Consider the following 15,359-nt stretch of genomic DNA (forward strand, 5'->3'; position numbering starts at 1 on the left):
AGGAGCAGCAGGGACAGCAGCTAGAGTCACTCACCGGCAGAGTGGAGGATCTGGAGAAGAAGACACTCACTCCTGGTGAGAGAGAGAGAAACACACACACACACACTAGAGCTGTCCCCGAAGCCTGTTTTTGGGCTTCGAACTTCGTCAGGGTTTTTCGAACGGACGTTTGAACCTTCGGTTTTAATTACCAAAAAAAAAAAATATATATATACAGTATACATATATCCCAAAAATAATCCAATAAGGGCACGGTTGGTACAAAAGTGATGGTGACGTCTTGATGGAGCGCCGAGTGCCAAGCGGATGCTGATAGGCTGCATCATTTATGATAAATGTTTTATTAAAATGTTTATGCCGAGTCATATACTATAATACTATAATATTAGTGTAGCCTAATCTTTATCTGCAACTGTGAAGAAAAACCCCAGAATGAATGAATAGACACATAAAAAAATATATATATAAGAAAAAAAGAAAATTATAAAAAATTCGAATGTTGATTTAGAATTTGAACGCCAACGTAACGAACGAAGGTTCGAACGTTTGGGCTCAGCCCTAACACACACACACACACACACACACACACACACACACACACACACACACGTGCGCGCGCACACACACACACACACACGCACACACACACACACACGTGGAACCAGAGGAAGGGTGGTGAAATGGCAAAAGGGTGAACAAGCCCCCTATGTATTCTAATGACAACATTGCCTCAGTCATGGAAACCCTGGAAAGGTCGTGGAATTTGAAAGTTGACTAGTACCTGGAATAGTAATGGAAAAATTAAATACACTCCCAAAGGGTTTGATATATATCAGAGATAATTTCCCCATTATCCTTTTTAAGTTATCAAGTGTGTCTGTCTGTCCATTGCCAAGCTCGGCGGCTGGTAGATCTAGTAAGCCTTTGAAGGAATAATAACCTAAATAACAAATATTCCGATTACATGCATATAGCTCTTTGCATCGAGCATAATTAAGATCACGGACATGCCTTTAAGCAGGGACACTGACAAATATTGGTCATGGAAATGCTTATTTGTTATGGAAAAGTCACGGCATGTGGCTAGTGAGAATGTGTAGCCTCAAGCAATGCTGACTCCGGGAGTCGAGACCGCAGCCTCTTGCATTGGTGACGAGCGCAATCTCCGCTACGCCATCCGACCGCCCCTCAATGTGTTAATTCTGAATGACTTTTCTAATTTGGTGTTATGGTAACACAGACTCTTCTTGCTGGGCTGACACAGCAGCAAAGAAGCTGATAGCCATGTGCTGGAAACCCCTTCATTCGCTTTCTTTCAGGGCATCTTGCATGAATGGAGCGAGGGAGGCAACAATTGCAATGTGGAATAGTCTGGCAGTTGAAATCCATTATAGAATGAGGTGCTAGCTTGGACCTCAGAGGTGTGGCTTCTCAGAGGCGTGGCTTCTCAGGGGTGTGGCTTCTCAGGGGGTGTGGCTTCTAAGGGGGCGTGGCTTCTCAGGGGTGTGACTTTTCAGGGGGTGTGGCTACTCAGGGGTGTGGTTTCTCAGGGGGAGTGGCTTCTCAGAGGTGTGGCTTCTCAGGGGTGTGGCTTCTCAGGGGGTGTGGCTTCTCAGGGGTGTGACTTCTCAGGGTGTGTGGCTTCTCAGGGGTGTGGTTTCTCAGGGGGTGTGGCTTGTAAGGGGGCGTGGCTTCTAAGGGGTGTGACTTTTCAGGGGGTGTGGCTACTCAGGGGTGTGGTTTCTCAGGGGGAGTGGCTTCTCAGAGGTGTGGCTTCTCAGGGGTGTGGCTTCTCGGGGTGTGGCTTCTCAGGGGTGTGACTTCTCAGGGGGTGTGGCTTCTCAGGGGTGTGGTTTCTCAGGGGGTGTGGCTTCTCAGAGGTGTGGCTTCTCAGGGGTGTGGCTTCTCAGAGGTGTGGCTTATCAGGGGTGTGGCTTCTCAGGGGGAGTGGCTTCTCAGAGGTGTGGCTTCTCAGCGGAGTGGCTTCTCAGAGGTGTGGCTTCTCAGGGGGTGTGGCTTCTCAGAGGTGTGGCTTCTCAGGGGTGTGGCTTATCAGGGGTGTGGCTTCTCAGAGGTGTGGCTTCTCAGGGGGTGTGGCTTCTCAGGGGTGTGGCTTCTCAGATGTGTGGCTTCTCAGGGGGTGTGGCTTCTCAGGGGGTGTGGCTTCTCAGGGCTGTGGCTTCTCAGCAGAGTGGCTTCTCAGGGGGTGTGGCTTCTCAGCAGACTGGCTTCTCAGGGGGTGTGGCTTCTCAGGGGTGTGGTTTCTCAGCAGACTGGCTTCTCAGGGGGTGTGGCTTCTCAGGGGTGTGGTTTCTCAGGGGGAGTGGCTTCTCAGAGGTGTGGCTTCTCAGGGGTGTGGCTTCTCAGAGGTGTGGCTTCTCAGGGGTGTGGCTTCTCAGGGGGAGTGTCTTCTCAGAGGTGTGGCTTCTCAGCGGAGTGGCTTCCCAGAGGTGTGGCTTCTCAGGGGGTGTGGCTTCTCAGAGGTGTGGCTTATCAGGGGTGTGGCTTATCAGGGGTGTGGCTTCTCAGAAGTGTGGCTTCTCAGCAGAGTGGCTTCTCAGGGGGTGTGGCTTCTCAGCAGACTGGCTTCTCAGGGGGTGTGGCTTCTCAGGGGTGTGACTTCTCAGCAGAGTAGCTTTTCAGGGGGTGTGGCTTCTCAGAGGTGTGGCTTCTCAGGGGTGTGGCTTCTCAGGGGGAGTGGCTTCTCAGAGGTGTGGCTTCTCAGCGGAGTGGCTTCTCAGAGGCGTGGCTTCTCAGCGGAGTGGCTTCTCAGAGGTGTGGCTTCTCAGAGGTGTGGCTTCTCAGTGGGTGTGGCTTCTCAGAGGGTGTGGCTTATCAGGGGGAGTGGCTTCTCAGAGGTGTGGCTTCTCAGCAGAGTGGCTTCTCAGAGGTGTGGCTTCTCAGGGGGCATGGCTTCTCAGCATGTGGCTTATCAGGGGTGTGGTTTCTCAATGGGTTTTCCCATTTTATTCCTACTTATGTAGTCTTTATTATATATTTTGAATTATTTATTATGTTTTTCATTTTTCCTTTTCTAAAAAAGTGAATACAGTATGTTTTTCCAAAAATTCCGAAAATAATATGTGAATGAAGAAGTGAAGCGTGTGACGCGGGTGTTTTGTGTTTGCTTGTTTCAGAACAGCAATCAGAAGAGTTCAGCACAGCGATCCTTATGTATAAGAACTATCTGTTCGAGGATGCCAGGAAGAACGGATGGGATGAGCCGGTCTTCTCAGTGAAACGGGAAGGGACAGGTAAAAAAAAATATATAAAGACATGCATGCTAGGTTTCCTGCCGGCGCCCTTGACCGAAGTACTATTGGATTATAAATCCTGAGGTAGAAGATTCTGACTTCCTACTGTCACATAGTTAAATAAACTGAAAGGGGTAGTGTGAACCCATTCAGTAACTGTACTACAAGTCCAGGCAGGGGGTGAGAGGAATAACCAGTGATGCGTTCCTCATGGGAAGATTTGTGAGCAGAAGCGCGTGCACGCACACGCACGGATGTGCACGGCACGCGCGTGCACACAGGAGTGCGCTGCACTCGCCAACTCGCACCTGGGCTACTTTGCATATCAATAGCGCCGGTCGTCAGGTGTGTTAAAAACGTTCTCACATTCACACAGAATTTGTGAATGAAATGTGTTACATTCCATTCGTAGAGGCAATTAGGCACTGTCTTTAGTCTGTGCTTAAGCGAGGGAAGTTAGGGAACATTTATGCGCATGTGCGGGAGCGCGCATGCGCGTGCCGTCCTTAGCGTGCATGCAACCAGTGTTGATATGAGGAACGCAACGCTGGGAATAACCAAACGTTTTCAAAGTAAATAATGTGTATTAAATAAAGGGGAATGGAACCCATAAACAAACAAGGAACAGGGCAACAAGACAAACAAAACAAGGCAAGGGCAAACTAGGGAACAAACAATAACTCCCATCAACTCAATAAAGACTGGAATTATTATTATTATTATTATTATTATTATTATTATTATTATTATTATTATTATTATTATTATTATTATTATTATTATTATTATTATTATTATTAACATAACTGGAGGACCCAAAGTTATGTTCGATCATACAAAGTTTAAAATGAGCACCCACCCATTCGGTTGTTCTGGAGAAATCGATTTTCTTCCACGTCTGGCAATCGAAAGGTTCCCGGTTCGATTCTGGCTCCTCTCGGCAGCGCGTCGAAATGTCCTTGAGCAAAGACACTTAACCCCTAGCTTCTCCTGATGAGCAGGTCGGCATGTTGCATGGTTGCCTCCGCCATCTTTGTTGTGAGTGTGTGAGTGAGTGAGGTGAATATAGCACCGTATCTTCAAACCATACCTTTGGATGAGACGTTAAATAAGTAGAATAGGTGAATATAGCACTGTATCTTCAGGGCTGTACGCTAAGCTTTTTCACTAGGGGCACACTTGCCCCTAAATGAGAAATTTAGGGGCAAAAAATATTTTTTAGGGGCAAATTTTTTAATAACAATTTTACCATTATTAAAAAAAATATGTTCCTCCTGCCTCATTACTGTGGTCCTTTTATTTAACATTTAAGTGCGTTTGTTTTCAGGTTTGTATCTTTTATAATGAACCAACTGAGAGTGTGTAAATGACTAATAGAACAAAAACAACAAACTGTGTGTGTGTGTGCGCGCGCTTGTGTAGTGCTTGAATGAGATCATCACAACACACACACACCATTAATCAGGAGGAGAAGAAACTCTGCATACATTTGTTTCACAATGAAAAGTGCTTTAGAAATCAAATGAATTATTATTATTGTAAATAACCTCATGAAAGGTTTATTATTTGTATGGGTAATTACCTGCTTCATATTTGTGATGTTACTGGTTTCAGTGTGTGCCTAAAGTGATCAATGTGTTGGGCCGTTTATAGAGATCTATGCCAATTAATGTTTATGTATATCCGGGACTTTTTTTATATAAGAATTGAGAGGTATTTGTATATATGACCTTTATTTTGAAAACTGTTGCAACGCAACCTTATTTACATTTGCGCTTTTGACAGTGAAATGTTTTTTTTTTTTTTTTCTTCTTTACTAGACATCACTCAGGTGTATTATTGATGCCCTCATTGATACTATGTTTCTTTCTGAAGTGTGTGTGTGTGTGTGTGTGTGTGTGTGTGTGTATGTGTGAGATATATAGAGAGAGAGGGGGGGTTTTGGTAGACTATTGCATTGGTCCATTCATTGAAGATGAACGCAATGCGACATCCTTTACTAGGCTCACCCACCAACAGTGCAGGTGCTGAACTGCTGATCCGAATGTATAGGTGAAAACCATATTATGCGTTTTCATCAATAAAAAAATGGCCAAACAAATTTCCGCTTGCGCGCTTACGCGCGCTCGCATTCACTGGGGGCCTACAAATATATTCTTTCATGGGGCCCAGAATCTGGAGCTACACCCCTGCCGGTACCGGTACCTGTGAATCGATACCGGTACCCAACGGTACCTTTTTTCGGTACTTTAGTCTCTAAAAACGAAATGTACCTACCTCAGTCGGGGAAAAAAATCCAAACTTCAAATAACTACGCTTTCGACCGTTTTCGGCTTGCCATTGCCCCGACTACTTTGTTGTTGAATCAAGTCAAATCCTAGGTAAGCGTATATTGTGCGTGTGAACGTTGACATGAAAAAAATATATTTTATTTAAAAAAAAATTTGTATCTCACGTGAATCGATACTCGGTAGTACCGATGTGTTTCGGTAAGTACCTTTAAAAGTACCGAATTCGGTACCCATCCCTAATATTGTGTAGTGGGATGTGTGCCTGGTGCCAGTGTATGGCAGCCATTGAGCCTGCGTAGCCCAAGGTTGGGTGCTGCACAGTGGTGGTGAAGGAGGCAATTTCCACCCTACATTGTCAACAACAAAAAAAAGTGTTATATAAATGCAATCATTCATTCATTCATATCAACTATAATTCTAATTTAAAAAATCTTATAACAAATAAATGTAACAAATACAACAACAATAATAATAATAACAGTAATGATGATGATGTAACACAGACTAGGAAAACTAAAATGTCAACTCAAGTGAGTATGAACAGAAATACATGCTGTGACTATATCTAGTCTGCTAATAAATAAATGGCTTCTGAGATGTGTAGTGAGTAATGTGTGGCGTGGGATAATGTATCACATTACCATATTACATTACATATACCAAGTCAGTGCAGGCATCCTAGTATATATATATTAGTGCTGTCAGGCGATTACATTTTTTTATCTAATTAATTACAGGATTTGTAATTAATTAATCGCATTTTAATCGCATTTTAATCCATTCTAGGCTTGATATTCTATATTCTATAATCATATTTCAAATTGCATGTGTCCGGATGGCAGAATTCAGTAAACCTTCTGTTTAATCATATTCCATTTATTCATTTGCTTAGATTTTTCAGGTCTGGTCAATTTTAGCATGGTGTTATTCACGGTCAAAGATAAAAAAAAATATATTGATATTCTCATTTGGTTCATTACAATTGACTCAAGCCTAGTAACAGACACAGTATTTCTGACACCGGGTACATTCCCTGAGGTCCATAGATGTCCCTAGAATCAGATACCAAGAACATGCAAATGGACCATATTAAAAAAATGTCTGTAAATGTGTATTCTACTTTCTTATGGAATGAATGAGATTTAAAAATATTTAAATAAAAATATTTATTTTTTATTAATTTTGAGTAAATTTTCACAACGATAATTTTCTGTGTAATTAATTAATCGAATTAACGCGATAAACTGACAGCCCTAATATATATATATATGAAAGATTGTATATGGCTTCTAATAATTACAGGCTATTAAAAATGACTGATGTTCAACTGATGACATTGCTCTACACATCACACCTGTTTAGCATGTTCTCTGGTTCTTCGATTGTTTACCTGAATGACCCCCCCCCCCCCCCTCCCCCTGTGTTTGTATCGTTCATTAGGGTGCAGGGGTCAGGTGGTGATTAAAGGGAGAACATTCACAGGATTCCAGGTGTGTAAGTCCAAGGTTCAAGCCCACCAGGAAGTTGCCAAAATAGCCCTGGACCAACTAGCCAAGGAAACACCCAGTGACGGAGTGGATGCGGAGGCCTCTGTCAGTCAAACGCACCAATCGGAGAGCGTCTCGCCAGCAGGTGACTCATAGCTTTGGCCATTCCAAAAACGCCCCATTCCTAGAAGACACACTTGACCAGGAATGACCCGAGACTGATACAACCTTTAATTTCACTTGTTTTTCTAAGGTTCCTCTTTCTTCGGGAGCGTCACCGTGGTCCTTGACACCGAAGTGGTCCCCGGCGAGGCCTGTCCCGGGACGACCCAGGAGGCTGTTGAGTCTGCCTACCGGAAGCTAGCTCCCCTGTTCGGACTGGACCTGTCAGCATCAGGTCTGAGACGGAGCGGTACCTGGTGTCGCTCACATTCATATCTTTAGGGTGGTGCCCACTAGTGTTAATAATAATAATAATACACTTTTTCATACAGAAGTTGCAGTTCTGGCGGCTAAGTGGCGCAGTGGGCAAGGCGCTCGCCACTAATGCGGGAGATGCTGGGTTCGAGCCCAGCTCTCGGCATTGCTACCAGCTTGGCTGGTCGTTCATACTAACACAATTGGCAGTGTTAGGGGTGGGAAGCTGGTGGGTGGGGATCGGACATTGTGGACAGCGACTCCTACAGGTCGGTTGGTGCGCCTGCGCAGCAGAATCAGGAAGCAACGGTACCACGGCAAAAACCTAAATATATATATATATATATATATATATAGAGAGAGAGAGAGAGAGAGAGAGAGAGAGAGAGAGAGAGAGAGAGAGAGAGAGAGAGAGAGAGAGAGAGAGAGAGAGAGAGAGAGAGAGAGAGAGAGAGAGAGAGAGAGAGAGAGAGAGAGAGAGAGTGTTTTGGGCTCAGCCTCTCCCATTCCTCACTTTTGGAAAACAACTTAACTCTGCCCAGTATCGATAACTAATACAATGGAGTATTGGACCGTGTTTAACGGATGGGTTACCTACCTACCTCGCGATACCTTTCTAGTATCGATGTATCGTGCAAACTTAGTGCCCACTTGATGACATACCAACCTTCTGCACTGGCCCACCCTTATTCCTTTTACATCTGAGCTAGATTTCTATATAGTGTATAGCACAAGTGTATATTGTCTATGGCACAAGGGATGATTACATAATATCTTGTGCACTGAAAGGCTTTAAAACACAATGAGAAGCATTCCTATAAAGAAATATATAGTCTTTAATGTCCATAGCAAGTTACAAACACATCCCTTGGCAGGTACTATGCAAAAAGAAACTCTCACCATGAACACACCTGACTTTAAATCAAGACTTGGTTGATCAACTAATCAAGAGCACCTTCATCAATTAACTCCTGACAAACAAGACGTGCCCAGTTACTGTTTTAAAGGCCCCATGAAATCAAAATAGATGTTTTGTCATTTCCTGGAAAACTAAAAATGTTGATGAGTCATCCTGCACACGGGGGCGTATACTAATTTTGTGTCCAATGAAATGCTTTCTAGAATGACATTTACAGCACATTGTAACTGAGCTAGCTCTCTGCCTCTTTAACTAAGGTCGCTTTCACATATAGTTTTGGTGGACTCGGTGCGGTTCTGGGGGTGAAGTTGCAACATTGTTGCATTCTTCATTTGGTTCGCCTGCTTTCACACAGATATCTGTGAGGCGGACCGAGAGTCCGAGACCTTCTGAACAATGTCACGCGGTCGAAAAGGGCGCTTGTCTATTGGACAGTGGAAATGTGTGTGTGGCTGCGATCCTGTGTGTGCGCTCGCGCGCGTGTGTGTGTCTGTGTGTGTACTGCGGAGCCCTCCAGATCAGCGGAGCCGAGTTTTGACATGGCATTGATCCATTGTTCTATTGAAGCACATTACCACCATCCTCTCGCTAAACAACTTATGAGTGCCCACAAGTAGCTGTTTTAATAATATAATAAGCCGCGCGCCTCGGTAATAATAATAAGCCGCGTTTTTTCTTCCTTCTTCCCAAGATGCACAGACATATATAGATAGATAGATAGATTAGATGCAGTGTGCTTGTTTTGCAGTGAGTGCTGCGAGCAGTCAGTGGTAATAATAATCACTTCCTATATTTGGTTCGCGTTTGGTTCGATGAAGCCGAACCGAGACCTACGTTTTCAGGCGGACTAGAGTTCGCCTGCTTGGTCCGCGGACCGAGTTCGACGCGCATTCACACAGACCCGAAAAACCGGACTATCGAATTCTGGTCCGAAAGTCCGGACCAAACAGCCCCTGTGTGAAAGCGACCTAAATTGAACAAATGTTCAATGTTTGCTGGCTAGCTAACATTACTAATGTTGCATAATGTTGCTCACCTATGTAACACATAAATAATGTGGAATCAAATAGCATTCTGAAAACGTGCTCAGAAAACAATAACATTTACAATTAAACGTGCAGGTGTATGAAGGAGCCTCTCCTTCACACAGTATATTAGTAAAAAGAAAAATTATGGTAGCAGGCTATCCCCATATGGGGGGTGATTAATCTCCGTCGACCTATCAGTAGGCTTAGTTTTTATATGAATGACCCCCCATATCCCTACTGATATCTCCCTAACCTTCTCTCTCCAGCTTCCTCCTACAGGGAGGCAGTTCTCCTCTACTGTCAGAAGCGTGACATTCCACCTCCAAAAGAAAACGGCGAGTCTGATCGCTTCTCTCTTCGAGTCAGCGGACCAATCACTTTTTACGATCAAGGTAACACGTTGTGTCGGTCACCGCCACGCTTAAAGTATGTATGTTGTGTGTGTCACATATTGTTGTATGAACTTTATAGAATAGAATAGAAATGCTTTATTTATCCCGAGGGAAATTCGGCACTACAGAGATCGCTCACAGTAAACATTTAGGTAGTCAAAAACAAAAGTCACGAATAAGAATGAAAATAAGCATAACAATAAGATACGGTCCGGGATATACATTTTCTATGTTATGTATATACATTCTAAAATATAAAATATACAGTAGAAATATACAGTGTACAGTCAAATGTGTAAAATTGTACAGTGTCGTTTTAAAAGTAGAGAAGATTAGATAGTACTGTCCCCCTGTGCTCAGTGATGCAGTGAGGCACAGTGATGCGTTATAGAGTCTGATGGCTGTCGGAATGAAGGACTTCCTGTGCCGTTCAGTGTTACATCTTGGGAGTCTTAGTCTAGCACTGAACGTGCTCCTTCTATGCGTGCACCCCTACCACGTTACTGGCCTTCCTGACCAGCTTATCATTATATGTGTGTTATCGAATGCATTACCATTATGTAGGAATGTTGTTGACATAAATGATCTGTCGGGCCGTGTTATTTCTATGACTATGTTGAGGCTGAGTTTATTGATTCATGCCCACAGTTAAAAACTGAATAAAAAGTAGAATTTACATGGTACATAAAATAAATAAATTATATATTATATTGATATTGATAGATAACTTATTACATATTAATATGATATTGTAAGGAATGGGAAGGACCAGATAAGCTTTGCTTCTTTCTGTCCCTTCTCGAACAAAACCATTTGTCTTGAGCTATGTTGACAATTGCTTCCATGTCTAGGAAGGTATATTTTATTTGTATTTGTATTTGTATTTTATTTATTAAATTTTTTATTTATTTTTTGTTATTTCAAGTTTGTGTCCTTATGGTTGTTCGAGATAAATAAAGATCAAATCAAATATATATGTGTGTGTATTAGGGATGACCTTCGAAAAAAATTTGGCATTCAAAGCTTCGGGGCCGAGATTCAATTTAAATTTGAAGCTTTGAGATAAAAAATTAAAATAGAAAAAATAATAAATTGTTCTTTATATTTTTTTTTATGTTGTGGGACTTGTACAGCACTTTGTTCAACTTTGTTGTCTTTAAATGTGTCTATAAATAAAGTGGATTGGATTAATTAATTAAATTAATAATGAGTCGGGAGCTGCTATGTAGTTAATAAAGACAAAGGCAGAATTCGACTGAATTTTTTATTAAGACATGTTTTTATATGGGTTGGGACACTAAAAAATACTATAGAGAATTGTCAGTGCTGTAAAGTTTAAACCTTTTTAAATCTTAGACAAACGAAACACTTTCATGAAATATTGTAAGCCGTCATTTGAGGCTTTATAAAAGCAGCACAATGAACACAAATCTGTTAGTGCCGAGTCCGACCTCATCTTAAATAACAAACGAATTGCTTGTTGTAGTTAACAAAGAGAGGCAGAGTTGATTTGCACACAAAAAAAATAGAATATTTTTTTTTTTTATATATTCGAATTTTCCCCCCAATTCGAATCCCATGCCCATCGAACAAAGCTTCGAAGTATTTAAGACAGCCCTAGTATGTATATACAGTATATATATATATATATATATATATATATATATATATATATATATATATATATATATATATATATATATATATATATATGCATACAGATATACACATACATATTCGCACATACATACATACATATACACGTAAAACACACAAAACAAAAACAACATAACATGTTTGGATGGTTAGAAAAATGACATGTTGTGTTCCACGGTGTACGACTATGAAACATTTGACTGCTTTCTCCGCAGAGGGCTCCAGCAAAAAGAAGCAGGCACATCGGCAGGCAGCCAAGGTGGCCCTGTGGGGCCTGCGTGGGGTCCTGGGGAAGAAGGAGGTGTTGGACGAGAACTATGTCGTGGCCCTCAAGGAACTACTGGACGCCAGGAGCCTGAAGAAAGCCACCTACGACGTCACCCCGAGAGCCGAGGGGCCCGGGGGGGGAGGGAGGAGCGTAGGAGACCAGGAGAGAGACGGGCAGGGAGGCGGGAGTGAGAGAGAAGAAGACGCAGTGGATGAGTTACCAGAGGGAGAGAAGGGGACAGGCGGAGGTCAGTCCGCAGACAATCGGGGGCCCGAGCCATCGCGTACAGACGCCTCCGTTTCCATGGAGACCCAAGCTGCACCTGCTACACCGGAGGAGAGAAGCATCTCGGCAGGTAAAGAGATCTATTGTCCACAGCCGACGATGCCGGGGAAGTAAAGATTGCGATGACTTGTTGTGATTGAGATTGGAGGATGAGAGTTTAAAGTGAGTTATGGGAAAATGAACCGAGACGAATGTGTGGAATTTTCCAGATGGCGGACCGTTGTTAGGGTGCGTGAAGGTGACCATCAAGAAGGAGCTGTCTCCATGTGAGGCGTCCAGCCAGGAGGGGGCGGTAGAGGCAGCCTACAGAAACCTACTGCTTGCTTTGTCTCTGGGTACTTCTGCAGGTATAGGGCACACACACATTGAATTCTACAGGCTGAAACGCCATCATTGTGTACAAACAGTAAAAGGGTCCGTTGAGTGGCATATGTCCCATGTAAGTAAAAATCTCTTGGTCCCCCAGGTGGAGAGAGGCAGTCAGTGATGGAGTTCTTCACTCAGATGAAGTGTCGCCCCCCTGTGGAGGAGTTGGTGACGACAGCTGAGGGGATACACAGGTGCACTCTGAAGATCGATGGTCAACTCATCTTCCAAAGTTCAGGTGGGCAGTTTGTCTTTTTCTGTTTATCTCTCCCTTTCTCTCTCTGTTGAATTAAGTTGAAAAACGACAAACTAATGTTGCCAACGCTGGTTTTCATATGGTATCACAGTAGTAGAGCATGCAGTAGCCTACCATGATATTATAGCGTAACACCACGGCTGTGTCTTCCTCTCAGAAGGGGCCGTGAAGAAGCAGCCGGCGGAGCAGCTGGCAGCTAAAGAGGCCCTGAGGCGTCTAGGAGGCCTGCTGGGAGGCAGCAGCACCAGCCTGGCAGGTCAGAACATCTCATTCCCACAGATGTTCCACACTCCCGGGCCCCATGCCTTTACAACAACACATGTATTATTATAGATAGCAGGTCTGCAGGTCCCCCCCCCCCCCCCCCCCCCCCCTCATTTCAGAGTTGTTCAATGTAAAGTGTTGTACAGTAGGGGTGGACGGTATAAACGGTATGAATTTGCGCTACGGTATGGATTTTGACTATACCTTGTGACGGGTAGAGCAACTCTAAAGTAGCAATGATGTAACCACAGTGTGGATGGAGGGGGCTGCTAGGAGTGGAGCTAACGTTAGCTTGCTGAGGCAGGGCTCTACAGTGCGACTATTTCACTCGCATTTGCCCCTAAAAATAGATATTGTGCGAACTGGAAAAATTATTTGTTTAACCTTTATTTACCCAGGGTAGGTTCGCTGAGCACAGATGCTCTTTTTCAGCTACGCCCTGCTTCACATTAACACAGTTCCATTCATACCTGGGAGCTGCCCAGTACAACCACAGTCTGACACCATTGGCCACTGAGCAACTCCACTGGAGCAGTTGGGGGTTAAGTGCCTTGCTCAAGGGCACTTCAGCGGCAGATTTTTCCTGCCGGTCCCGGGGATCGAACCGGTGACCTTCCGGTCACAAACCCGCTTCTCTAACCATTAGGCCACCGCTAAGAGGTGTTGCGTAGTGGGCGTGTCAACGCGCAATTGTCATTTCATAATAGACACGGAACAGAGCGGACCTTCAATTCTAGAAGCAAACTAGCTCTTCAGCCCTGCGTTGCACACAGCTGTGTGACAACTTCTCTCTCAGCATCTGTAACAGAATCATTACATTTTTTATTATTATTTATGTTTCAACAATGACAAAAAAAGCCAGCGGTGGACCGACATAACAAACGCTGTCACTGTTTACTTGTGTAAGAACATGGTTCCTTTTCAAACTGTTGATAGAAAGGGCTTTAAAGACATAGTCAAAACACTATCCAAGATATGCGTTACCTGCCTGCAGACACTTGAGAAAAGGTTTTGCATTTTTTATTGCAGTTTTGCACAATAATGTTCTTAAAAGGGCGGCTGGGTGGTGCAGCAGACATTGCGCTCGTCACCAACGCAAGAGACACCGGGTTCGAATCCGGTTGTCGCGTTGCCTCCGGCTTGGGCCGGCCGTCATACTGGCTCAATTGGCAGAGTCAGCGGGTGGAAGTCGATGGGTGGTAATCTGGATGTTGTGACTCCTACAGGTCGGTTGGGGGACGCCTGCACAGCAGAGACAGGAAATGGCGGGGGTAGTGTGAGCCTCCCACACGTTACACCTCGCCAATGAGAGTCCGCACTGACAGGTGAAAAGATGTGACAGGCTGCCTCCTCGTGTACCTAAGGGGACACGTGATGCAAGGCTTCTATCCTCCCTACAACCGACCAGTGGGGGGCATATGCAAGCAACGTTCAAGACAGGGGAGGGGAGAATTGGAAACAGCGAAATTGGGATGGGAGAAAAATAAGGAGAAAAAGTGGATAAAAAAAAAAGTTCTTAAAATGCCTCTGTACTATGTGAAATATGTCCTAGTAATACAAGAGTACAGTAATAGCTGCCATACCAGTGTTTTACCCCTTCAGAAGCATGTATATAGACATTTTAAGATAAGTTAATATACCGTGATATATACCGTTACTATCTATGCTTCAAATTATACTGTGATATAAATTTTAGACCATACTGTCCAGCCCTATTGTACAGTACAATTTTACACTCACTGTATAGTTCTGTATATTTTTACTGTATATTTTATATTAGAATATAACATAGGAAATGTATATATCCCGGACCGTATTTTATTTATTCTTAGTGTTGTGAAGGGCCAGATTAAACCGAATATATATATTTATTTATATATATATATTTAATTGTATTTGTATATTCTCTAATATTCCCTGATATCCCTTGTATATTCCTTGTACAATATGCATTGAATATCCATTCTAGCCTACTGAACATCCCATAATAGTCTCCATTCTACTATTGGTCGAGACCTTGGTGCCAGGCTGCCATACCCCTCAGACCCAGTTCAAACGTACCGCTCGACATGTACGAACAAGTCCTAGTTCCGCGTAGGAATTTGGCTACCGCACCACTAATGGGACTATTTGTTCATAGTGCGTATATATACTGCGCTACTAAAGTAGGACTTTCTTTTCAGTCCAGTTTCTTACCCTCCAATAGAGTCACAGACGTAAAGCCTCCCCGCGATGCCACGTGTGGGAGTAAGGCCAAGTTCGGCCTACCATCGGTATTGAGACATCGTGTATATTAATATTTGAATAGTCATATTTGGCACTATATCGTCGAGTTGGACGTAGTCTATTAAGCTAATAATAGTCTGTTAATATATAGTGCTTCGTGCGGTGAGAATACTACCGTAGTCAGTACCCCATCGTTTCGGGCAGAGAACTGGCTGCTTACCCAGGGTGGTTGACCCTATGTGAAGCTGCA

General features: G+C 43.6%; 1 protein-coding gene across 2 annotated transcripts in view; it reads left to right on the forward strand.

Annotated features, from left to right (window-relative positions):
- LOC311226376 (uncharacterized protein) overlaps positions 1 to 15,359 on the forward strand; it is a 65,876-nt gene that overhangs the window by 8,878 nt on the left and 41,639 nt on the right. The window contains exons 6-14 of one of the 2 annotated variants that reach the window (XM_084311806.1): positions 1 to 75; positions 3,138 to 3,254; positions 6,986 to 7,177; positions 7,286 to 7,429; positions 9,663 to 9,788; positions 11,660 to 12,067; positions 12,207 to 12,344; positions 12,464 to 12,601; positions 12,777 to 12,875. The exon at positions 1 to 75 is cut by the window's left edge and continues 94 nt beyond it. In XM_084311806.1, the coding sequence (XP_084167932.1) occupies positions 1 to 75; positions 3,138 to 3,254; positions 6,986 to 7,177; positions 7,286 to 7,429; positions 9,663 to 9,788; positions 11,660 to 12,067; positions 12,207 to 12,344; positions 12,464 to 12,601; positions 12,777 to 12,875 (1,437 nt within the window). The remainder of the gene's footprint in view (positions 76 to 3,137; positions 3,255 to 6,985; positions 7,178 to 7,285; positions 7,430 to 9,662; positions 9,789 to 11,659; positions 12,068 to 12,206; positions 12,345 to 12,463; positions 12,602 to 12,776; positions 12,876 to 15,359) is intronic. The other variant, XM_084311807.1, reaches the window with a different exon arrangement.

Source organism: Notolepis coatsorum (assembly GCF_963971535.1).
Source record: "Notolepis coatsorum genome assembly, chromosome: 4".
NCBI classification, from domain to species: Eukaryota; Metazoa; Chordata; class Actinopteri; order Aulopiformes; family Paralepididae; genus Notolepis; species Notolepis coatsorum.